Source organism: Pongo pygmaeus, chromosome 11 (assembly GCF_028885625.2).
Source record: "Pongo pygmaeus isolate AG05252 chromosome 11, NHGRI_mPonPyg2-v2.0_pri, whole genome shotgun sequence".
Taxonomy (NCBI): Eukaryota; Metazoa; Chordata; class Mammalia; order Primates; family Hominidae; genus Pongo; species Pongo pygmaeus.
Genome location: NC_072384.2, coordinates 40,573,883 through 40,600,642, shown reverse-complemented (window position 1 = coordinate 40,600,642; position 26,760 = coordinate 40,573,883). Strand labels below are relative to the sequence as shown.

The window sequence follows — 26,760 nt, the reverse complement described above, 5'->3', positions numbered from 1 at the left end:
CAGGTTCTCAGGGGAATCTCAGTGCTCCTTTATATCTGGCCTCTCTTCAAAGAATGTTTATGACCTACATTAAGTTTACTGACTAGTAGCTAGCCAAAAAAAGGCTGTCTAAACCTGGACTTTGCATAAAACTTTGCAGCAAGGATGCTTTCAATAGTGGGTCATTTGGAGTGAAAGTAGTTTCACTAAAGGTCATTTCAGTTGTCAAATGAAGACACTAAGGACTGACATTGTCAGTCTATCTTTATTTACCTGATAACACACCCATCTAAGATTTTACTATCACCTGAGAAATCTGTGATCCAACAGGTTTCAAGAGTGCCAAGGTCACCAGTAAAATGACAAAAGTAGGAGTAGAGGGGAGACTAAATCTAGATCCCCAAATTAAGGAATGACAAGGGCAAGTGAAACACAGTTCAAGATAGATTTAAGAGGTTAGGAGAGAAGCTGAGTAGCTAACCAGGCTCAGATGTGGTCAATTGACAAGGTTATGTTAAGCAGAGATGATTCACAATTCTACTGATGCTTCTGAGAGAACTTTCTTTTTGTGGAAATGATCTTAGCATTTTTAAGAATATTTTTGTTGTGGGTTTATACTCAGGCAGTCCAGGATAAGTCTATTTTCTCCATTGGGAAGAAACTGTTGTGCTACTTAGTTTTATAATCTCATTGAGGCTTTTTTGCTTTATTTTTGTTTTATGTTTTATTGTTTTGTTGTTATTATGTATAAAAATATTTAATGTCTTGTTAAAGGCAGACAGGAATCCTATGACTTGAGAGAATTTCTTGGGGAAGGAGAGGTTTATGGCAGATACGTTTGAGAACAATAATGTAACTTAAGCATACCCTGTACGGCAGGTGCACACGATAGCAATAACAATTTAAGAAAGGAAGGTTGCCACGTGGAGGTTGCGGGTGGCGGGGCGGGGTGGGGGTTGGGGGGAAATGTGCTAAGGGAACGTGCTATATAAGCTGCATGCTTTTTCACAAGTGGTAGTGGTTCTCCAGTCTGCAGCCACTGGACCATCTCTGTGTGTAAGTTTTCCTAAATAAAACCCTGTGTCTTTTTTTTTTTTTTGCTACCTCTGGGTCTCTTCTTTGGCCTCTTGAACCTGGCACCACACCTATTGAAATTAATTAGGGGTCTGGCATGATGGGAATAAAAATTCCAATATATGAATTATAGGATTGTTTTAAGCCTGTGAGGGGAGGCCCCAAATCATATTCAGTGGAGGGCTCTTCTATCTGAGAGAAACACAAGTGCCTGATATCCTGGCCCATGCCAGAAAGAAAAGAAAGGCCACTAAATAATACTGCTTCAAAACTTGAGACTTAGTTACTTCCATTAGTTATAGTATATGCTCTGGCTTTTGTCCTACCTTTATAGTGCTCAGCTTCAGTTTCTTATAGAATGGTCGAATGATATTTATGAAATTTTCTGAATAGCTAGTCATAATCTGAATTCCCTTCATAGATTCAATAAATTATTTTTGTTGCGTTTTATGAAATGTTTCTAAGGTCTTTTGTGTGAGAATTCCATGTGTCTTTTCTATTTAATCAGGAAATTGGTATTGAATGATCACTAAGTTCTATGCTTTTTCTCTAGATGCTAGAGATAAAACAGAAGTAAATAATCAGAAAAATATATAAAACATACTATGTTTGGCGAATAAGAAAGAAATAGAACTATGAAGGTGTATAGAAAGTATAGGGGCTTAAAATTTTTAGAAGATAAAGTGCTAAGAGACTCCTCACCAGTAAAATGACATTTGCATAATGACCTAAAAGAGGTGAGCAAGTAAGCCATTGTGGTAATTGATAAATGATTATTCCAGGAAGTGGGAAGCCCCTCTGAGGTGGCAGCTTGCCTGGCTTTTTCAAGGAACAGTAAGAAGTGCAGTGTGTCTGGAGTGAGACGAACAAGAGTAAAAGTAGCAAGGAGATGAAGGAAATGAGATCAAAGAGGTAATGAATATACAGATCAGGTAGAGTTTAATAGATCATTATAAGGGCTTTGAATTTTGCTCTGGTTAAAATAGGAGCTCTCTGAGGGACTGAGTGAAGAACTGACCTTATCTGCCTTAGCGTTCTAATGGTATAACTCTGGCTGTTGTGTTGGGATATTGTAAAGATGAGAAGGGCATAGATGGAAAAAGGGAAACCAGGCAGAAAACTTTGAAATAATCTAGACGAGTGATGATGGCAGGACAGTAGCAGTCATTACTGAGAAGTGGTACGATGTCTGACAGGTTTGACCTCATGGTCAAAGTGATTTATTGATGCATTAGATGCAGATGAATTAAAGATTTCCACATATTTCCTATTTCTTAATTAGCAGAAAAGTTACTCTGAATATGATTGTATAGCTAAACTCTATCAACACTAATTTTCTATCAGATTTTACTGTTACGTTTAAATATGCTATTGAAACTCTGGGAAATTAGTATATGTTCATCAAAAACTCAGTCCTAATACCAGCAAAGCTGCATTGTTCAAAAAAGTGGTATTGAAGTTTATTTTATACCTAGAATCTTATTTTCCTGACTGTAGAAGGTGGATGTGGGAGGAACTGGCTCGGTAATCACTCTCTAGTCACTAAAAGAATGTGTGATTGTTTGGCTCTTGGGGTTGGTCAAGGAGCCAGTGAGGCCAAAGTCACAGGTGCACTCTTTGTATAAACTTATGAGCTTTGCATTTTCTGCTCCAGAGAATCTATTTCTGATCTCATACATTCAACTCAAAAAAAAATTACGTTGCTCGTGAGGGTAACCTGCAAAACTGTATGGAGAGGTCAGTCTAGATCCATCATCATTTCTAGAAAAACAGTTCACACCACTTCCTTTACTTACTAGCAATAAAAGTAAATGACATGTCCTCACATTTAGACAACACATTATGACTAAGGAAATAAGGAATACAAATGCGCTGCAGAATGTTTTTTTTTTTTCAGAGAAGTACACTAAAATAGTGAAGTATACGTATGACTTATAAAAAGTATTTTTATAAGAAAATTTTTATGTTATGAATTTATTAAAAGTATAGAAAATAGCTTTCAGTAACTAATGCAAAACTGTAAAATAATCATGACTCTTACTGAATTTACTTCTCTTTTACTATTTTATTCCAGAACCTACAGATAGACCACCTATACTATTAATTGCAAATTTTGAAACAATTGAGGTTTTCTATCTTAATGGAAGTAAAATGGCAACTCTAAGCTCAGTCAATGGAAATGAAATTCATACTCTGGATTTTATTTATAATGAAGATATGATTTGTTGGATTGAATCAAGAGAATCTTCAAATCAACTCAAATGTATCCAGATAACAAAAGCAGGAGGATTAACAGATGAATGGACAATCAATATTCTTCAATCCTTCCACAGTAAGTGTTTCAATTAAATATTATATGCCACCCTTTACTGATTTCATTTACAGACCCGTAGGCTGGATTCTCAAATTTCTAGCATAGCTCATGGCTGTTGGAAGGCTGTATGTGCAAATACAATGAACTTGAATTACTGTATTCACTACATGTTTTGCATATACAAACACATACACTTTCTCTATTTAGGTAAGTCGTAAATTGCAGAGTTAATTGTAATTATTTCTTTAAGGCTTTTTACAGTGTCACCTAACCGGGAATTGATTTTTTTTTCCACTGAGTGGTAATTCACAATGTTGATAGTGAAGGTGGGATTTAAAAAAAGCAGACAGAGTTGATAATTATAAGTGCATTGACTGTAGTTAAAAATACCTTAAATAATTCGGTGTATGCTAATTGGGAGTAACTACCTGCGTTAACTCTCTTTAAAGCAAATTAATTTTTATACATCCTCTTCCAAAAAACTTGTGATTTGTGATTCACTCTGACTTCTCATGTCAGAAACTTGACAAACTGTCCTTCTCTTCCTGCATATTACCATAAACTGAAATCTCATTGTCACACACACACACACCCAGAGATGCACACATATTCTCTCTCCCCTTCTCTCTCCCTGCTTCCACATGGGAGTACAAAAATTGCTTTGTGTATGCTTGGGGAAACCATAAGCATAAGAATTTCAACATGTATCCATTTAATTTATGATTTATAGAAAGTGTTTATTACAAATTCGGCTAAGATAAAAATCTGTAGAAAAATTAAGAGAAGCCGGCGCGGTAGCTCCCAGCACTTTGGGAGGCTGAGGTGGGTGGATTATCTGAGGTTAGGAGTTCAAGACCAGCCTGGCCAAACCCCATCTCTACTAAAAATAAAAAATTAGCCAGGCATGCTGGTGCACACCTTTAATCCCAGCTACTTGGGAGGCTGAGACAGGAGAATCACTTGAACCCAGGAGGTGGAGGTTGCAGTGAGCCGAGATTATGACATTGTACTCCAACCTGGGTGACAAGAACAAAACTCTGTCTTAAAAAGAAAGAGAAAAGAAATGAAGAGACATGTGTACAATCAAGCAGAAAAGAAGAATGCTGTGATAGAATAAATGTGATTTTCAAATTTAGCATATTTGATCTCGTTTCAATAATTAAAGCTTTTCATATACATGAACTGGTTATTAATCCTTATGTAAAGAAATAATACTATGTAATGTTTGATCATTGTAATTAGATTAAATGAGTCAAAGGCAAATTGTGAAAAATAGGACATACAGGTATAATTTTATATACTTAAATCAACAAAGTGTTTAACAAATATTGTCGAACATTTTGAAGATCCCCTCAATGAAACAATTGATAAAGTTATTTATTGTGAAAATAGACCAAAAATATTCAAGAATATTTCAAGAATTCTATGGAGAAATGGTCATTCATATTAAATAATAATAAAGGATGGCACAAGGCAGATAATCCTTATAATGTAATTTATGTGATTTATTATGTAAGTAATAAGGATTATTTGCCTTCTGATATAAGTATTTCAGACATTGGCTTAGGCAGCAGCTAGAAACTGAACACAAGGCCCCAGTCCTTGCTACACTAGTGATTACCTCAACTAATCCAAATGTATTTTCCCCAGCAAATGGAATATTGAATAGTCGAATAGCTAACATATTCACTAAGTTGTGCAGTAGAATTATTTTCTGAGCGTACTTAAGAACTTTTTATCTACACTTAATATGCCTTAATAATGGTAGTCTTCTCTTCTTTAATATATGTTTTAAAAACAGCTATTTGTTAAAATAAATCTAAGGAAGGTTAAACAATTGCATATTGACTGTTGGTAGAAAATAAGTATAACAGATTAAATTTGATTTATTAAGCAATTCAGCAAACCTAGAAACATACGTTTTGTTGTTGTTAGGGAATTCACTGAAATGCTGAATAGAATATTCATTTTGAATAATAATAAGTTCACTGGAAATATTTTAATCTGAGTAAATAATTTGTGATGAGGTTAGGTTTAAGCATGCAATTACATAGTCACTTTAGAAAAAAGTGATTAAATATGTGGAAGTAATTTAATGACGGGAGTGGGGCAGGGATGTGAGCAGGGCTGGGCTTCTCTGTCATTGCTTGTAAGCCATGCATTTTATCAACATGTCACAGAAGAGCTGCCATTGAATACGATGGGCTCTGTGTTCACTATGACGGTTTGTGAGATGACAATGAAGTTTGAATATTCTTTGCATCTGTAATTACATAAAATCTTTGTCATACCATATAAGCAAAAATAATGAACTGATTGAAGTCAGCCTGAATACCTGTCACTATCCACTGTTTCAGAGATTCTCTTTAGTTCCTCCCACCCCCGTTATATTTAGGTGATTTTCTCTTATCTTATCTGAAGAGAACATGCTTTTTTGAGAAAATATAAACATTTTACTTTTTCAAAGGATTACTATGAGAAGAAAAACGTTGCAGGTCAAACTGATTTGCAGTTAACACTTCCATAATAATATAGTAGTAAACATTTTATTGCAATATTTTTTAAAAAATGCATGTCTCATCTCACTGGATACCCACTGCATCTCTGTGTAGCAAGCAGGAGAGATATGCCCTTCCCGTTTTATAATAGATGGCATTTTTACTCAAAGTTCAGATGTATTAGGCAAAGCTGGACGACTAAAAAGAATGCAGAAGTAGGACATCTAAGCCCTGTTTTTTTCTTTTACACTAGAAAAGCAAATCTACCTTACGTGATATATTTTAACTTTATTGAATATGCTGAAAGACTATCTGCAACAGGGAGATATTATTCTTTTGTTTTTTGTGGGGGGGGGCGCGGAATTGAGACTCTGAGCGGTTAGATAATTGTACACAGCATAATTAGGTAGGTTTGCATTTGGGTCAGACTTTATAGCTTTTTCTAAATACCGCGCTGCCCGTAGGTCTCTACTTTTTCACGTTAGCAAAGCAAAAATGATTAAGTCTACTAATATTAGTAATGTGGGCTTACAAAGACAGACCCTCTAAGTGGGAGAGAGTTATGCGAATCTTGGAAGGAAGGTGGAAAAAGTGGGTTGTAGAAGTTTATAGCACTGAAAAGGCCCACCCAATGATTCTGATGTGGCCTCCTTAAAAGTCCTACATTTAACATTGTACATCATTCCTAAGCAATATTGTGAGAGAATCAAGATGAATGATAATAATATGCTCAATAAATTGTATTAATGAACCTTGGGGGGAAATGATAGAAATTAGATTTCTTATTGAATTTTATTCTTTTTTATAACAATAACTGATATTTATTATTTAGCATTTTAGCTTGAAAGTTGCAGACTTTGGGGATAATTTTGGAGTTAGGTGTTTTCTAAACAAAACTTGTTTTTTAAAGAAGTATTCATACAAAGCACATTTGTAGCAGCTGATTGTTTCCCAAAATTTTTCTTGGAGAGTACTGTGGTAAGGACACAGATACCCAAAATAACAAAAATTATGGGATTTACAAAAGTGGTGAATTCCATCTGTTTCCTCGGGACAAAGTGCATAGAGACGATTGAGATAAGAATATTTTCTGAGTTAATCTCTTATTAAGGAAAATGATTCAGAACCATATTGTCATCCCGCAGCTGGACAGTAAACACTTTCATTGTCTTTTTATGGGTGAATTCTTCAATACTCTGAAAAGTTCAAGGATCACTTTTAAGATTTTAACATGGATTTGGCCAGCTTCTCTTGAGCCACTCATGGGCTCAACTCCAATCCAGTAGAGTATATCTAGCTAAAAATAAAATAACTGCTTATTCTTCATGGACTTAGCTTCTGAATTAACCCCATTCACAGACTTCTATCTTTTTCCTTAGCTTATTTTAATGTCAACTTTAAATTACGTTTTATTTGAACCTCTAACTAGAGCTACTAAATTAAGTCCTTATTGGATAATTTTTGAATTCTGACAATTTTTTATCTGTTATTTTTAATTTAATTTCAAGTTCTGGGATACATGTGCAGGATGTGCAGGTTTGTTACATAGGAAAACATGTACTATGGTGGTTTGCTGCACCCATCAACCCATCATCTAAGTATTAAGCCCAACATTCATTAACTATGTCTCTTCATGCTCTCCCTTCCCCTCCCCACCCCACCCCCACGACAGTCCCAGTGTGTGTTGTTCCCCTCCTTGTATCCATGTATTCTCATTGTTCAGCTCCCACTTAAAGTGAGAACATGGTTCTCTTGGTTTTCTGTTTCTGGGTTAGTTTGCTAAGGATAATGTCTTCCAGCTCCATCCATGTCCCTGCAAAGAAAATAATCTCAGTCCTTTTTATGGCTGCATGGTATTCCATGGTATATATGTACCATTTTCTTTATCCAGTCTATCATTGATGGGTATTTGGGTTGATTCCATGTCTTTGCTATTGTGAATAGTGCTGAAATGAACATACACGTGCATATATCTTTACAATAGAATGATTTATATTTTTGGCGGTATATACCCAGTAATGGGATTCCCGGGTCAAACGGTATTTCTGGTTCTAGGTCTTTGAGGAATTGCCACTCTGTCTTTCACAATGGTTGAACTAATTTACAATCTCACTAACATGTAAAAGCATTCTTATCTCTTGTCAGCCTCACCAGCTTCTGTTGTTTCTTGACTTTTGATTATCACTATTCTGACTGGTGTGAGATGGTATCTCATCATGGTTTTGATTTGGATTTCTCTAATCAGTGATGTTGAGCTATTTTCTACATGTTTGTTGGCCATATAAATGTCATCTTTTGAGGTGTCTGTTCATGTCCTTTGCCCACTTTTTAATGTTTTTGTGTGTGTGTGTGTCAATTTGTTTAAGTTCCTTGTAGATTGCAAAAATTGTCTTCCATTCTGTAGGATGTCTGTTTGCTCTAATGATAGTTTCTTTTGCTGTGCAGAAGCTCTTTAGTTTAATTAGATCTCATTTGTCAATTTTTGCTTTTGTTGCAATTGTTTTCAGCAATTTTGTCAGGAAATCTTTGCCCGTGCCTATGTCCTGAGTGGTATTGTCTGGATTTTCTTCCAGGGTTTTATAGTTTTGAGTTTTACATGTAAGTCTTTAATCCATCTTGAGTTAATTTTTGTATAAGGTGTAAGGAAGGAGTCCAGTTTCAATTTTCTGCATATGGCTAGCCAGTTTGCCCAGCATCATTTATTAAATAGGGAATCATTTCCCTATTGCTTGTTTCTGTCAGGTTTGTCAAAGATCTAATGGTTGTAGATGTGTGGTCTTATTTCTGAGTTCTCTGTTCTGTTGCACTGGTCTGTGTCTGTTTTTGTACCAGTACCATGTACCAGTTTTGGTTACCGTAGCCTTGTAGTATAGTTTGAAGTCAGGTAGTGTGATGCCTCCAGCTTTGTTCTTTTTCTTAGGATTGGCTTAGTTATACAGGCTCTTTTTTGATGTCATATGAATTTTAAGTTAGCTTTTTCTAATTCACTGAAGAATGTCAATGGTAGTTTAATGGGAATAGCATGGAATCTATAAACTGCTTTGGGCAGTATGGCCATTTTCATAATATTGATTCTTCCTCTCCATGAGCACAAAATGTTTTTCTGTTTATGTCCTCTGTTTCTTGCTTTGATCAGTTGCTTGCAGTCGTCCTTGAAGAGGACCTTAACTTCCCTTGTTAGCTGTATTCCTAGGCATTTTATTCTTTCTATAGCAATTGTGAATGGGAGGTGATTCATGACTTGGCTCTCTGCTTGCATATTGTTGGTGTATAGGAAACTAGTGATTTTTGCACGTGGATTTTGTATCCTGAGACTTTGCTGGAGTTGCTTATCAGCTTTAGAAGCTTTTGGGATGAGACAATGGGGTTTTCTAGATATAGGATCATGTCATCTGCAAACAAAGACAATTCAACTTCCTTGCTTCCTATTTGAATCCCCTTTATTTCTTTCTCTTGCCTGATTGCCCTGGCCAGAACTTCTAATTCTACATTGAATAGGAGTGGTGAGAGAGGGCATCTTTGTCTTGTGCTGGTTTTCAAGGGGAATGCTTCCAGCTTTTGCACATTCAGTTTGATATTGGCTGTGGGTTTGTCACATATGGCTCATTATTTTGAGGTATGTTCCTTCAATTCCTAGTTTATTCAGAGTTTTTAACATGAAGGAATGTTGAATGTTATCAGAGGCCTTTTCTTCATCTATTGAGATAATCATGTGGTTTTTGCCTTCAGTTCTGTTTATGTGATGAATTATGTTCATTGATTTGCATATGTTGAGCCAGCCTTGCATTCCAGGAATGAAGACAACTTGATTGTGGTAGATGAACTTTTGGAAATGCTGCTGAATTTGGTTTGCCAGTATTTTATTGAGGATTTTTTTTGTGTTGATGTTCATCAGTTGATATTGGACAAAATTTTCTTTTTTTGTAATAGCTCTGTCAGGTTTTGCTATCTGGATAATGCTAGCCACATAAAATGAGTTAGGGAGGAGTCCCTCCTTTTCAGTTGCTTGGAATAGTTTCAGAAGAAATGGTGCCAGCTCCTCTTTGCACCTCTGGTAGAATTCAGCTGTAAATCCATCTGGTCCTGGGGTTTTTTGGTTGGTAGGCTATTTATTACTGCCTTAGTTTCAGAATTCGTTATTCAGGGATTCAACTTCTTTCTGGTTCAGTCTTGGGTGGGTGTATGTGCCCAGGAATTTATCCATTTCTTCTAGATTTTCTAGTTTATTTGCATAGAGATGTTGATAGTATTCTCTGATGGTTGTTTCTATTTCTATAAGATCAGTGGTTATATCTCCTTTATCATTTTGTATAGTCTATTTGAATATTCTCTTTTCTTATTCGCCTAGTTAGCTATCTATTTTATTGATTTTTGTTTTTCCCCCTAAGGGTTTTTTTATGTCCATTTCCTTCAGTTCCACTCTGATCTGGGTTATTTCTTGTGTTTTGCTAGGTTTGGGGTTTGTTTGCTCTTGATTCTCTAGTTCTTCTAATTGTGATGTTAGGTTGTCAGTTTGAGATCTTTCTAGCCTTTTGATGTGGGCACTTAATGCTATAAATTTCCTTCTTAACACTGCTTTAGCTGCATCCCAGAGATTCTGGTATGTTGTCTCTTTGTTCTCATTGGTTTGAAAGAAATTCTTGATTTCTGCCTTAATTTCTTTATTTACCCAGGAGTCATTCAGGAGCAGGTTGTTCAATTTCTACGTAGTTGTGTGATTTTCAGGGAGTTTCTTAATCTTGCATTCTAATTTGATTGTGCTATGGTCTGGGATACAGTTTGTAATGATTTCAGTTATTTTGCATTAGTTGAGGAGTGTTTTACTCCCAATTATATGATCAATTTTAGAACAAGTGCCATGAGGTGCTGAGAAGAATGTATATTCTGATGTTTTGGGTTGGAGAGTTCTGTAGATATCTATCAAGTACACTTGATCCAAAGCTGAGTTCAAGTCATGAATATCTTTCTTTGTTTTATCTCATTCTGTCTAATATTTTTGTTTTATCTAATATTGTCTAATATTGACAGTGGGGTGTTAAAGTCTCCCACTATCATTGTGTGGGAGTCTAAGACTCTTTGTAGGTCTCTAAGAACTTGTTTTATGAAACTGGGTGCTCCTGTATTGGATGCATATATATTTCAGATACTTAGCTCTTCTTGTTGAATTGAACCCTTTCCCATTATGTAATGCCCTTTGGTATTTTTTTTTTTTTATCTGTGTTGGCTTAAAGTCTGTTTTGTCAGAAACTGGGATTGCAACCGTTGCTTTTTTCTGCTTTCCATTCGCTCTGTAAATTTTCCTCCATCCCTTTATTTTGAGCCTATGTGTGGCTTTGCATGTGAGATGGATCTCTTGAATACAGCATATCAATGAGTCTTTTCTTTTTATCCAGCTTGCCGTTATGTATCTTTTAATTGGGGCATTTGACCCATTTACTTTTAAGGTTATGTGTGAATTTGATTCTGTCATCGTGATGCTAACTGGTTATTCTGCACACTTGTTAATGTAGTTGCTTCATAGTATCATTGGTCTGTGTACTTTTTAGTGGCTGGTAATGAGCTTTTCTTTCCATATTTAGTGCTTCCTTCAGAAGGTCTTCAAGGCAGGCCTGGTGGTAATGAATGCCCTCAGCATTTGCTTGTCTGGAAGGATTTTGTTTCCCCTTTCCTTATGAAGCTTAGTATGGCTGATAATCAAATTTTTGGTTGGAAATTCTTTTTTTTTTTTTAAGAATGTTGAATATTGGCCCTCCATCTCTTCCAGCTTGTAGGGTTTCCACTGAGAGGTCTGCTGTTAGTCCAATGAGCTTCACTTTGTAGGTGACCTGGCCTCTCTGGCTGTTGTTAACATTTTTTCTTTTTTTTTTTTTTTTCTTTTTTCAACCTTGGAGAATCTGATTATGTGTCTTGGAGCTGACCTTCTCATGCAGTATCTTACTGGGGTTCTCTGGATTTGAATGTTGGCCTATCTTGCTAGGCTGGGAGGTTCTCCTGGATATCATGAAGTATGTGTTCCAACTTAGTTCCATTCTCCCTGTCTCTTTCAGGTACCGCATCAGTCATAGGTTCTGTCTTTTTACATAACCCCATAGTTCTCAAGTTTTGTTTGTTCCTTTTTATTATTTTTTCTCTAACCTTGTCTGCCTGTCTTATTTCATCAATATAGTCTTCATGCTCTGATATCCTTTCCTCCACCCTGGTCTATTTGGCTGTTGATACTTGTGGTTGCATTGTGAAGTTCCCATGTTGTGTTTTTCAGTTCCTTCAGGTCATTTATGTTCCTGTTTAAACTGGTTATTCTGGTTAACAGCTCCTGTAATGTTTTATCATGGTTCTTAGCTTCTTGCATTGGTTTAGAACATACTCCTTTAGCTCAGTGAAGTTTATTATTATGCATCTTCTGAAGCCTAATTCTAGTTCAGTGTCCTTGCTGGAGATGTGTTGTAATCATTTGGAAGAGAAGAGGCACTCTGGCTTTTGGAGTTTTCAGCATTTTTGCATTGATTCCTTCTCATCTTTGTGGTTTTTCTACCTTCGATATTTTGAGGCTGCTGATGGGGTTTTTATGGGGTCTTTTTTGTTGATGTTATTGTTGCTTTCTGTTTGTTTTTCTTTTAGCAATCAGGCCCATCTTCCGTAGGGCTGCTGGGGCTTACCAGGGACAACTGCAGACCCAATTCACCTGGGTCCCTCCTGCAACTGGAGGTATCACCAGTGGAGGCTACAGAACAGCAAAGATGGCTGCCTGTTCCTTCCACTGGGAGCTCCATCTCAGAGGGGCACCAAGCTAATGCCAGCCAAAACACTCTGGTATGAGGTGTCTTGCGGCCCTTGTTGGGATGTCTCACCCAGTCAGGCAGCATGTGATCAGAAGCCTGTATAACAAAGCAGCTTGGCTGCCCCTTGGCTGAGCAGGTTTGGCTGCACTGGGGAGAATCCCCCTCATCTGGACTGACAGCAGACAGGAAAGACTAGTCCACTAAATTCAAGATCATGGTCACACCTTCCCCCAGGGTTTCCTTCCCAGGAATATCAGAATTCTATCCATAAACTCCTGGCTATAGTTGCAGCAATTCTTGCAGGGAGGCCCTGCCCAATGAGAAAGGATGGATCTGGTCCCACCTAAAGGAGCAATCTTGCCATGATCTGCAACAGCTGCTGTGCTTCACCATGGGGGAATTCCTCTCAGTTTAAACTGCCCAGTCTCCCCAGTACCAGCAGTGGAAAATGGCTGATGAGAGCCTCAGTGATGGTGGCTGCCTCTCCCCCCAGGAACTCAGTTCTTAGGCAGTGTCCAGCCTTCTGCCACTGGCCTCAACCCGATTGGGTTGCACAGCTCTGAGTTTGGGACCCAAGGCCCTGGTGGGGTGGACTCAGAAGGGGATCTCCTGATCCACAGGATGTTCAGATCTGAAGAAAGAATGTGGTTTCCTGGGCAGGGTAGCACAGTTACTCACTGCCTCCCTTGTCTGGGTGTGAGAGTTCCCCTTATCCTGTGTGGCAACTTGGTCATTGCACCACTCTGATTTTCCTCACTCTGTGTGGGTCACACTAACTTCCTAGTCAGTCCCAGTGGGAGAACCTGGATACCTCAGTTGATAGAGCAGGATTCACTTACTGTTTTTGTTCTTCTCAGTGGGAACTACAGACTGGAGCTGCTTCTAGTTGGCTTTCTTGGCTCTTCTCCCCTCCGTGTTTTTATTGTAGATTCAGGGGTACACGTGCAGGTTTATTATGTGGGTATATTGCATGATGTTAAAGTTTGGACATCAATTGAACCTGTCACCCAAATAGTGAACGTAGTATCCAATAGGTAGTTTTTCAATCTTTTCCCTTTACCCCTTCCCTTCTTTTGAAGTCCTCAGTGTCTACTGTTGCCATACTTATGTTTCTGTGTACCCACTGTTCAGCTCCCACTTAAAAGTGAGAATATACAGTGTTTGGTTTTCTGTTTCTGAAGTAACTCGCTTAGGATAATGGCCTCCAGCTGCATACATGTCACTGCAAAGGACATGATTTCATTTCATCCTTTTATGGCTACATAGTGTTCTGTTGGGTATACGTACCATATTTTCTTTATCCAATCCACAATTGATGGGTACCTAGGTTGACTCTATGTCTTTGAGGTTGTGAATAGTACTGTGATGTATGTACACATGCATGTGTCTTTTTGGTGGAATGATTTGTCTTCCTTTGTGTATATACCTGGTAATGGGATCACTAGGTTGAATAATAATTCTATTTTTAGTTATTTGAGAAATCTCAAAACTGTTTTTAACAGTGGCTGAACTAATTTACAATCCCACCAACAGTGTGTGAGTGTTTCCTTTTTTCTCTGCAATCTCACCAACATCTGTTATTTTGACTTGTTAATAGTAGCCATTCTGATTGGTGTGAGATGGTATCTCATTGTGGTTTTGATTTGCATTTCTCTGATTATTAGTAATGTTGAGTATTTTTTCATGTTTTTGGGCCACTTGTATATCCTCTTTTGAAGTGTCTGTTCATGTCCTTTGTTCACTTTTTAATGGAGTTTTTATTTATTTATTTAAATTCCTTAAAGTTCATTAAAGATTTTGGATATTAGTCTTTCATCAGATGCATAGTCTGAAAATATCTTCTCCCACTCTGTAAGTTGTCTGTTTACTTTGTTTATAGTTTCTTTTGATAAGCAGCTCTTTAGTTTAATTAGGGTTCATTGTTAATTTTTGTTTTTGTTGCATTTGTTTTTGAGGACTTAGTCAAAAATTCTTTGCCTAGGTCAATGTTCAGAAAATATTTCCTGTGTTTTCTTCTGGGATTTTTAGTTTGAGGTATTACATTTAAGTTTTTAATCCATTTTGAGTTAATTTTTGTAAATGGTGAGAGGTAGAAGTCAAATTTCATTTTTTTCCATATGGTTAGCTGGTTTTCTCAGCACCATTTATTGAGTAGGGCTGATAGTTTACTTCTATCTTCTATCAAGCTTAACTTTTGAGTTAGCAACTATCTAATAATTACACAGTATTTTGGAACAATGTGTATTGAATATTTATATTGTGCATTAGGCAATCTACATATTTACTTCATTACCATCACACCCAATTATAACACATGTGTACTATATATAATTATCAGTTTATAGATGAGAAAATGAACTTACAAAATTAGGAGCAAGAAAGTGGAGGGAGGTGCCATGCATTTTTAAATCACTAGATCTTGAGAGAACTCACTCACTATTCTGAGGACAGCACTAAGCCATGAGGGATCTATCCCCATGACCCAAACACCTCCCACTAGGACCCACCTCCAACATTGGAGATTACAATTTAACATGAGATTTGGTAGGGACATATATTCAAACTACATCATTCCTCTCCTGGTCTCTCAAATCTCATGTTCTTCTCATATTGCAAAATACAATTATGCCTTCCCAACAATCCCCCAAAGTCTGACCTCATTCCAGCATCAAATCAATTAAAAGTCCCAAGTCTAAAGTCTCATCTGAGACGAGGCAAGTCCCTTCCACTTATAAGCCTGTAAAATCAAGCAAGTTATTTATTTCCAAGATACAATGGAGGTATATGCATTGTACCTATAATGGAATCAGGATGAGTAAACATTCCCATTCCATAAAAGAGAAACTGACCAAAAGAAAGAGCTACATTTCCCTGTAAGCTTGAAATCCAACAGGGAAATTATTAAATATTAAAGCTCTAAAACAATCTTTTTTGACTCCATGTCTTATACCTAGGGCACACTGGTGCAAGGGGTAGGCTTCCAAGGCCTTGCACAGCTCTGCCTCTGTAGTTTTGTAAGGTACATCTACTGTGGCTACTCTCAGAGACTGAGTGCTGTGGCTTTTCCAGGCATAGTGTGAAAGCTGCCAGTGGCTCTATCATTCTGGGGTCGAAGGATAATGGCCCCCTTCCCAAAGCTTTACTAGGCAATGCCCCAGTGGGAACTCTGAGTGGAGGCTCCAACCCCACATTTCCCCTCTGCACTTACCTAGTTGAAGTTCTCTATGCAGCCTCCACTTCTGCATCAGGCTTCTGCATGGGCAACCACGCTTTCCCATACATTCTCTGAAATCTAGGGAGAGGCTGACAAGCCTTCACCACTCTTATACTCTGTGCAAGTGTGGGCATAACACCACATGGAAGCTGTCAAGGTTTATGACTTGCATTCTCCAAAGTGGCAGTTCGAGGTGTATCTGGACCCTTTGAACCCTGGCTGGTACTGTAGCGGCTGAGATGTGAGAAGCAGTGCCCTGAGGCTGTGCAGAGCAGCAGAGCCTTGGTCCTGGTCCCTGGAACCATTCTTCCCTCCTATGTCTCTAGGCATGTGATGAAAGGGGCCACCACAAAAGCCTCTGAAATGCCTTTGAGACATTTTTCACCTTGTCTTGGCTGTGAGCACTTGGCTCCTTTTTAGTTATGCAAATTTCTGTAGCAAGTATTTGCTCAGCAGCCTGCTTGACTTCTGCTCTAGAAAAAGCTGCTTCTTTCTCTGTCACATGGCCAAGCTGCAAACTTTCCAAACTTTTATACTCTGCTTCCTGTTTAAATATAAATTCCAACTTTAACTCACTTCTTTGCTCCCACATCTGAGTCTTGGTTGTCAGAAGCAGCCAGGACACATCTTGAATGCTTTGCTGCTTAGAAATTTCTTCCACCAGATACCCTAGGTTATCACTCTCAAGCTCAAGCTTCCGTAGATCCATAAGGCCTGAATAGAATGCAGCTAACTTCTTTGCTAAGGCATAACACATGTGAACTTTGCTCCAGTTCCCAATAAGTTCATTTAAATCTGAGACCTCCTCAGCTTGAACTTCACTGTCCATATTAGTATCAGCATTTGGTCAAAACCATATACCCAGTCCCTAAGAAATTTCAAACCATCTCTCATCTTCTTGTCTTCTTCTGAGCCCTCTAAACTCTTCCAATCTCTTCCTGTTACCCAGTTCCAAAGTTACTTTCACATTTTCTGGTATCTTTATAGAAAGACCCCACTCCTCTGTACCAATTATCTGTATTAGGCTGTTCTCACATTGCTGCAAAGAAATACCAGAGATTCAGTAATTTATAAAAAAAAAGAGGTTTAATTTGCTCATGGCTCTGCAGGCTGTACAGGAAGCATAATGTCAGCATCTGCTTCTGGGGAGGTCTCAGGAAGTTTGCAATCATGGCTGTAGGTGAAGGAGGAGCAGGTGTCTCACACGGTAAAGCTGGAGCAAGAGAATGGGGAGAGTGCTACACACTTTTAAATAACCAGATCTCAAGGGAACTCACTCACTATTGTGAGGACAGCATCAAGCCATGAGGGATCTACCCCCATAACCCAAACATCACCCACCAGTCCCCACCTCCAACATTGGGGATTACAATTTAACATGAGATTTGGTGGAGACATATGTTCAAACTATATAAGCTCTATATCAAATTTTAGCAAAGTGCCTATCTGTTTTTAGAATAAACTTAGCATAAACAAAGAAGAGTGGCTGAGTGACCATGCCAAATCATGACCTTAGACATTCAGAAAACTTATCTGCATCATCAGTAAGATATGGTCTGTGTCTGGATAAAGTGTAAGTGCTAATTTCAGTGTTTCTGAGGCACTGGGTCTTCTTAGTGACTACTGGATTTTATTCAGACTTGGTCTCTGACTTCCTATGATATGCACCTATAAATTTATTTTTGGGCCTAACACCAATGAACATAGGAACAGCTTAATGCAAATCTTTTTTGAATCTCCCCTACCTTCCTACCCACACCAATGCAGTTATAATTAAACAAGATTAGAGCCAAGGCATTTAAAATAGAGGTCAATTAATGTTAGTACAGGATCACTCAAAATGGTGCAGACTTTTAACCCTTTATTCCACTTAGGCTGAGTAGACATTTTCCAGTGAAGGAAGCTCTGCTATTTTATATATAGGTGTTTAGATGCATAAAATGATGTGTGCATTAGGAGATACATTTGCAATCCCAATACTATATATTTTATTATTATTAAAACTGATGTCTTTTAGAGTAACAGTTAAAGGACAGGCTCGGGTGTCTGTGGTATCTCTCAGCCTTTGAGAAACTGTCAGCTACCTCAAACATAGAAATATATGCTTTTCATTCTTCACCACAGATAAATTATGTTAAACAATTGATTAGTGCTGGTTCCAGGATTCTGTTAGAAAAAGTTTAAGAATTGACCACCTCCTAGCTTGGGAGAATTGAAGTTATGATGATGACCATCCTTAATCTTGTAAATTAATGAGATGTTGTAAAAAGAATACAGTCAGCCTTCAGCATCTTTGGGCTCCATGTCCTCAAATTAAACCAATGATGGATTAAGCCAACCATCGATCAAAAATATTTAGGAAAAAAACAAAACAGTAAAAAATAATACAAGTAAAAACTAATACAGTATAGCAACTATTTTTATAGTATTTACATTGTATTTGGTAGCAAAAGTAACCTAGAGATGACTTAAAATATACAGAAGGATGTGTGTAGGTTATATGCAAACACAGCAGGTCCTCAAATGATGTGATATCATTCAACATGTTTCAGCAAACCATCGGTCAAAAATATTTAGGGAAAAAAAAACAGTAAAAAATAATGCAAGTAAAAACCAATACAGTATAGAAACTATTTTTATAGTATTTACATTGTATTTGGTATTATAATTGATCTAGAGATGACTTAAAATATACAGGAGCATGTGCATAGGTTATACACAAACAGAAGGTCCTCAGATAATGTGGTGTCATTCAACAATGTTTCATTACAGCGTTGATGAGAAAAATAAATTGAATCCAGGCTGGGGCCATGGTCTGTGTGGAGTTTGTGCATTCTCTCATGTCTGTGTGGGTTTTCTTCAGGGACTCTGGTTTCTTCTCATGTCCCAAAGCTGTGCCATTGGTTAACAAGTGTGTCTAAATGTTCCCAGTGTGACTGTGGGGGTGTGTGTGAGTACATCTTGTGATGAAATGGTGGCCTGTCCAGAGCTGGTTTCTGACTGATGCCCCAAGCTGCTGGGATAGGTTCTGGCTGTCACCAGAATCTGAATAATTACATTACTTTGATAAATAATTATCTTACTTGTTTTTATTAATCTTTATTAAATGTATGTATAGCTCATATTTATTTCAATGTTTAACATTAGAAATGTTTTGGCCAGGCATGGGGGCTCATGTCTGTAATCCCAGCACTGTGGAAAGTGAGGCAAGAAAATTACATCAGCCTGGGGGTTCAAGACCAACCCTGGCAACATAGCAAGACCTCATCTCTACCAAAAAAAAAAAAAAAATTTAATTAGCTGAGGATGATGGTGCTCAGGAGGCTGAGGTGGGAGGAACACTGGAGCTGGGGATGTTGAGGCTGTAGTGAGCCGTAATTGAACCATTGTACTCCAACTTAAAAGACAGAGTGAGATTATCTCAAAAAGCAAAAATAATAGAAGTGTTTTTGGTCTGTATTTAGAAGTTTGCCGATGTTTTCGTGACCAGAAATATGCCATAGCAACATAACTCTTGTTTATATCAATTACCCTATGGTAAAAATGGTTTCATTATACGTTAACATTTGGCTTAAAGTTGTAGTTTCCAAGAACGAATCAATTACATTAAGTGATGACTTCCTGTACTACACCATTTTATATAAGGTACTTGACCTTCTTCAGAGTTTGGTATTTTCGGTTGAGGGGTGGGTCTTGGAATCAATTCCTTGCATATACCTAGAGAACTATATTTTCTTTTTGATCTACATCACCTACATCTTTCCCCAGCAAAAGTGGGTTATTTCTATTTTGTTTTGTTTTGTTTTTTGCTATTTAGAATCTAGACTTTTTGGCCGGCACGGTGGCTCGCACCTGTAATCCCAGCACTTTGGGAGGCCAAGGTGGGCGTATCACGAGGTCAGGAGATCGAGACCACCCTGGCTAATACGGTGAAACTCTGTCCCTACTAAAATACAAAAAAAAATTATCTGGGCATGGTGGTGGGAGCCTGTAGTCCCAGCTACTTGGGAGGCTGAGGCAGGAGAATGGCGTGAACCCAGGAGGCAGAGCTTGCAGTGAGCCGAGATGGTGCCACTGCACTCCAGCCTGGGTGACAGTGTGAGGCTCAGTCTCAAAAAAAAAAAAAAAAAAAAAAAAATCTAGACTTTTTGATCAATATATCTTGGGGGAAAAGTAAATTTTACACAAGAATTTTTGCTGCAGTAACTGATTTTACATTATTCCCTAAGAAACTCTGTGAAGAATTCTAAGCACATCTTCTGTAAGGATATTACAACTCCTTATTCTCAAAGATACTTTACTTTTTTAATTAATTGCAATTTCATAAGCAAATGCATGTTTTATTAAACTCTTTATACTTAAAAGCTTCTTATCTTCTATTTAGCACATTTATATAGAAACATAAAAGTGGCTTTTTTCTGAGTCATAGTCCTGTGTTTGTGTGTATGTGGCTATGAAGCTAATTAATAAAATTACTTCCCTGTTGGTAACTGGAATTTTAGTAAGGAGATCAGGCCATCCATTGAGAGTCAAAAAAGGACAGTTACAATTATCAAAGATGTTGATCTGAGGACAGGTTTCCAGAGAATTTTCAGAATTCCTTTCCTGATACCATATGCTTAATGTTGAAGGTATTAGCATTAAATTATTCCTTAATTTTTACATTAACATTAGATGAACTTATTTTGAAGTAACTTGTTCTGATTTATGATCTGTACATAGCCATAGAAAGCCTTCCTGAATGCTTAGTTTTTATTTTATTTTATTTTTCTGAGATGGAGTCTCGCTGTCTCCCAGGCTAGAGTGCAATGGCGGGATCTCGGCTCACTGCAACCTCTGCCTCCCGGGTTCAAGCAATTCTCCTGCCTCAGCCTCCCAAGTAGCTGGGATTACAGGCATGCACCACCAGGGCCAGCTAGTATTTGTGTTTTTAGTAGAGGTGGGTTTTCACCATGTAGGCCGGGCTGGTTTCAAACTCCTGACCTCGTGATCCACCTGCCTTGGTCTCCCAAAGTGGTGGGATTACAGGCATGAGGCACTGTGCCCGGCACTGAATGCTTAGTTCTTTTTTAAAAAAAGGAAAAATGGGCTGGGCATGGTATCTCACACCTATAATCCCAGCTCTCCAGGAGGCTGAGGTAGGTGGATCACCTGAGTGCAGGAGTTTGAGACCAGCCTGGCCAACATGGTGAAACCCCGTCTCTACTAAAAATACAAAAATCAGCTGAGCATGGAAGTGGGTTCCTGTAATCCCAGCTACTCGGGAAGCTGAAGCAGGATAATCGCTTGAACCCGGAAGGCAGAGGTTGCAGTGAGCAGAGATCACACCAATGTACTCCAGCCTGGGTGATGGAGCGAGACTCCCTCTCTATAAACAAATAAATAATGGGAAAAATGAAAAAATAAACCTCTTAGCACTCTACTGTGCTATAAATTTGTCTTTATTGTTAGTTCAGCTGTTAGGCTGCAAAGACTATTCCTATTTTTTATTGTCATTTATCAATACGTTTGAAACTTGCCAAAGTAGAAATTAGAGATGCACTAAGCTTCTGTTGCTTGTGCTTATTTATTCAATGCATTTGTTAAAATAGATTTTACACTAGACAAAAACATACTCCCTTCCAAATTGTGCTTGATGCCATATCAAACTTTTAAATCATTATTCTCAAAGTTAGTATTTTTGTCTGGAATCTTATGTTTGCTTGTTTCGTTAATGGATTTTAATATTGTAAGTAGGAATTCCTTGATGATACCATCACTGTGCCGTATACTTGGTACAAGCTGAAATTTATCAGGTTCATTTTATCTACCAATCAGAAACTTGGAAGGTATGATGCTCTTTTTATTATAAGTCATGAAATATATTTGAAACCCATAATGTTTAATTACTGAAACTGATGTTTCTGATAATAGATTTTGTCTTTATGGAAGAAAGAAGGAAGTGAAGATAGAAAAGTGAACAAAGAAAAGAGAGAAATTATTACTTTTGTGGCAAGTAGCCTAATAAAATAATTTCTGATTTAATGCTTATTTGATGTATTTTTTTCTCTTTAAGTATAATTACTGTCATTTAAAAATTTTTATTTTGGACTTTCCTAATGGATTCTTGTCAGGTAACATGGTCATTTTTTTTCTTATATTTCCTGATCTCCGTAAGTCTTTAATCTTGTAGCAATGTTTACAAGATATTGGGAACTTATCATTAAAACTAAAGACAGTGAGCAATAGGAACCGAATTAAGCAAGGTCATAAAACGCATGCAGCATTTCAGTTTTTGGTTAAGATTCTTGTTTTCTTATTTTTTTTCAGGCTGTAACATCTTGTGACTTATAGATTTATTTTAATATTGGGCTTTGTATTTCCCCTACCACAGTATTTGGGAGTGAGTTGATATGGTTCAGTTCTGTCATTAACTAGCTATGTAACTTCATACAACTCACTTTAAAACAAAAACACTTTTTTGCATAATTGCTAGAATCTCAGCTCTAAACATACTTTCCCCTTCAGTTCCTTTGTGCTTGCTTTCCTTATAATTTATGGTCTACCTCACTCTGTCAGCTTCTGTGTCTGTGTGTTCAAGGGCAATATTTGTCTCTTCCCTTACTTTCTCCTTTTCTTTTTTATTCCTCTTAACCACTTACAATAGATGTACCTTCATCCTTTTATACTGCCATTTCCTTATGTTCCTTGGGACACCATTTCTGAAAGACATCCTTGGAAAAAGGATTTCATGGGCAAATGAGTTTGTGAAATTTTGCATGTTATATAACCTTATTGTAGATTATAATGCTATTAGCATGTTGAAAATTGTGAGAATTCCTTCCATAAAATACCTATTTAACATTGTTTAGCTCTTGGATTAGTCCGTTCTCACACTGCTGATAAAAAGATACCTGGGACTGGGTAATTTATAAAGGAAAGAGATTTAATTGACTCACAGCTCAGCATAGCTGGGGAGGCCTCTGGAAACTTACAATCATAGCAGAAGGGGAAGCAACACATCCTTCTTCACATGTTAGCAGCAAGAAGTGCCCAGCAAAAGGGGAAAAAGCCCTTTATGAAACCATCAGATCTCCTGAGAACTTACTCTCATGAGAACAGCATGAGCATAAACACCCTCATGATTTGACTACCTCCCACCAGGTCCCTCCCACGACAGGTGGGGATTATGGGAACTACAATTCAAGGTGAGATTTGGGTGGGGACACAGAGCCAAGCAATATCAGTTCTAGATTTCCTTATTTTATTTGAGTACTGAACACTTTCTTGTTATTGTAGTGCTGTGTCTGTGAATGTGTTTCTGTGTAGGTGCTTGTTTCTAAGGATGTAATATGAGTGTGTATATCTAATACATATTAGCATCCCAAATATTTGGTGTTTTGTGCTATTTTGATAATATTGTTTTAAAGGCCTCAAGGAGAAGGCCTTCAGATTGGATTCTCCCGTCCTTTTTTTTTTTTTTTTTTTTGAGATAGAATCTCAGAATCTTGCTTTGTCGCCCAGGTTGGAGTGCAGCAGCGTGATCTCAGCTCACTGTAAGCTCCGCCTTCCAGGTTCACGCCATGCTCCTTCCTCAGCTTCTCCAGTAGCTGGGACTACAGGCGCCCGCCACTATGCCCAGCTAATTTTTTGTATTTTTTAGTAGAGACGGGGTTTCACTGTGTTAGCCAGGATGGTCTCCATCTCCTGACCTCGTGATCCACCTGCCTCAGCCCCCCGAGTGCTGGGATTACAGGCGTGAGCCCCCCACGCCCAGCCACTCCCATCCCTTTTTAATATATTTACTGCATCTGTGGCTAAACCTATAAGGCCTGCATGTACAAGGAGATATGGAACCTTAATCTACCTTTTCTGGTTGTGGCACAGTGTGGCAAGGAGTACTCTCTATGCCAGGAGCCAAGCGGTTCAAGAGCCTGCTGCAGTCCATGCCCATCTTTTGATGCTAAAAGATGGCCATAGTCGTTGGCACTGCAAATGCTGCAATGGTCTCATCAAGGTGAATGGATGGCGCTGGAAATGATTGACTCGTGTACCCTGCAACACAAGCTACTGGAACCTGTTCTGCTTCTGGGCCAGGAGAAGTTTGCAGGTGTGGACATCATGTCTTTGTGAAGGATGGTGGTCATGAGGCCCAGTTTTATGTTATCCATCAGTCCATCTCCAAATCCCTGGTGTCCCATTACCAGAAATATATGGATAAAGCTTTCAAGAAGATAAAAGACATTCTCAGTATGACCAGATACTGCTGGTAGCTGATATATTTCCAGAACTGAATGGTAGAGAAAGCCCTACATATACTACTGCCCACCTATGAGTCTAATATTCTAACCTTTAAATAAATCTGTTTTAAATCTTGCTTCCCGGGCCAGACATGGTGACTCACGCCTGTAATCCCAGCACTTTGGGAGACTGAGGTGGGTGGATCATCTGAGGTCAGAAGTTCAAGATCAGCCTGGTCAAAATGGTAAAACCCCATCTTTACTAAATATACAAAAATAAGCCAGGTGTAGAGGCGGGTGCCTGTAATCCCAGCTACTCAGGAAGCTGAGGCAGGAGAATTGCTTGAACCTGGGAGGCAGAGGTTGCAGTGAGCTGAGGTTGCACCATTGCCCTCCAGCCTGGGCAACAAGAGTGAAACTTCATCTCAAAAACAAAACAAACAAAAACATGCTCCCCAAATGTGCTAGAGAATATTAATTGTTAGTCTTAGATGCTTCACACACACAAAATATTATTTCCGTAACTAAAGAAGCTTCTATTTTAGATTTTTATGTTGTTGGTAAATACCATTTTGCTTACTGAAAACAATAACAGCGACAAAGAAACCTTTATAGAATTCCATTGTGACTTGATAGAATATTTCAGCTTATATGAATCAGTGAGAATAATTCATTACCATATGAAATACCTCACTTGGCCTTAAGACTTAGTTTGGTATTTTACATAGTTTGAAAATACATGGATTATTTGTTTGGAGTTGTGAGAGGTAGACAAAATCAAAATTATTTTAATGTATCTAATTTATCTTTATAGAATATTCATAGTGTCCGAGAGAATAATTTTTTTTAACATCAATATGTCAGTCTAGGTTGTGTGCAAGGAACAGAAACCTCACCACTTAAATCAGGAAGTGCTTTAATATAGCATGCTCTCAAAATTGTTAAATGAGATAAGGGAGAGAATTCTAGAATGTGCCTTTGGAAATGACACCCAGAACGACATAAAATTTAAGGACTCCTATTTCTGTGGTCTTTACCAAAATTGTGCTTAAATCAAGAACCCACTACTACTGCTTCGGTCGACTCTGAATACGCTGGAAACTTGAAATTGTACACCCACAACTGCAATCCAAGAATTAGAAAGTCTTGTGCTGCAGCCATGCCATTATTGTTATGACACACACTACTTCTCGTCACCCAGGAAGCTGGATGATGGACTCTGAAACACAACTCCAAGTAAATGTCTTAATACCAACAATCATGCTTGCCAGTTGAAAAAGTTAAAATTGGCAGGAAGATAGCCTCACTCTCACTTCTGCTTGCCAATTTCCGAATGCACTTTGATTAGCATGCAGAACCTTAGTTACAAGTTTGTGTGGAAAAGATAGTTTGAAGCTTTCCAATCACCTCAAATGAACAGAGGATAGAATGAGGCTGAAAGAGCCAATCCAGGGTGCCCACTGAAATTGTTTTTGGTGTTCTTTGTCTAGAAATAGTGGCCAATTCTTTCTTTCTTTCTTTCTTTCTTTTTTTTTTTTTTTGAGACGGAGTCTCTCTGTCGCCCAGGCTGGAGTGCGGTGGCACCATCTCGGCTCACTGCAAGCTACGCCTCCTGGATTCACGCCATTCTCCTGCCTCAGCCTCCCGAGTAGCTGGGACTACACGCGCCCGCCACCATGCCCGGCTAATGTTTTTTGCATTTTTAGTAGAGACGGGGTTTCACCGTGTTAGCCAGGATGGTCTCGATCTCCTGACCTCGTGATCCGCCCGCCTCGGCTTCCCAAAGTGCTGGGATTACAGGCGTGAGCCACCGCGCCCAGCAATTCTTTCTTAATAGAAATTCCTTACCCTAGGTACTTATGAGGACAGTAAAACCAGCATAGGAAATGGTTGTTACTATGTTTTGTCCTCTTTTGAGAATCTTAAAAATAGTTTTCTTGGTGATCTGGCTTCCTGGTTGTGTGTGTGTGTGTGTGTCTAAATAGTTCACTTCCTCACATTATTTTTATTCACAGTTATGTCATAGTATGGTTTTGACAATTTCATATCTTTCCTTGGCATCACCAATTCACATAAAAGCCTCCCATATTTTCTCCAAGGTGCCTCATTAGGCCCAGTCTATTGTTTGCTCCTCTCAAGTGATTTCAGAAACTCCTCAAGTATTTCATCTTCTTTCATGGCTATCAGAGAAAGGATCACATCTGGCAGGAAGAAAGATGGCATCATTGAATTCTGCTGACATACAAATGCAGGTTTTTAAAATAAATGATCTTTTTCTTGTTTGTCTTTTGTTATCTCAAAGGGAGATATTTAGTTGTCTCCAAATTTCTGAACAGAAACCATTTCTAGTTAAATTTTTTTCAAAGACATTTGAAAAATAAGGCTTTTCTCTATCAGATGCAAGTTTTACTGTTTTACAGCTTTGGGTATTTGATTTGCAAGAAGAATATAAAATTGAGTAAATTAGAACTATCGTAGTTCTCTCCACAAAGATTTTAGACTTAAAGGAGTGCATTAAGTTTGCGATAACTCCTGCAAAATGCCATGGGGAATTACATCATGTACTTACATAATTTGTGAAAAAAATTTTATTGATAAAATACAGATAATAGAGGCAAAATTATTTAATATATAAATTATGTAAATAATCCTCTCAATATTCCACCCCATTCCATGTGGATAG

The 26,760-nt window shown here is 38.0% G+C and overlaps 1 protein-coding gene across 1 annotated transcript in view; it reads left to right on the top strand.

The window, feature by feature from the left end:
* Window positions 1–26,760, top strand: part of LRP1B (LDL receptor related protein 1B) — a 1,896,287-nt gene that overhangs the window by 911,443 nt on the left and 958,084 nt on the right. The window contains exon 6 of the mRNA XM_054478394.2: window positions 3,128–3,385. Coding sequence (XP_054334369.1) covers window positions 3,128–3,385 — 258 coding nt within the window. The remainder of the gene's footprint in view (window positions 1–3,127; window positions 3,386–26,760) is intronic.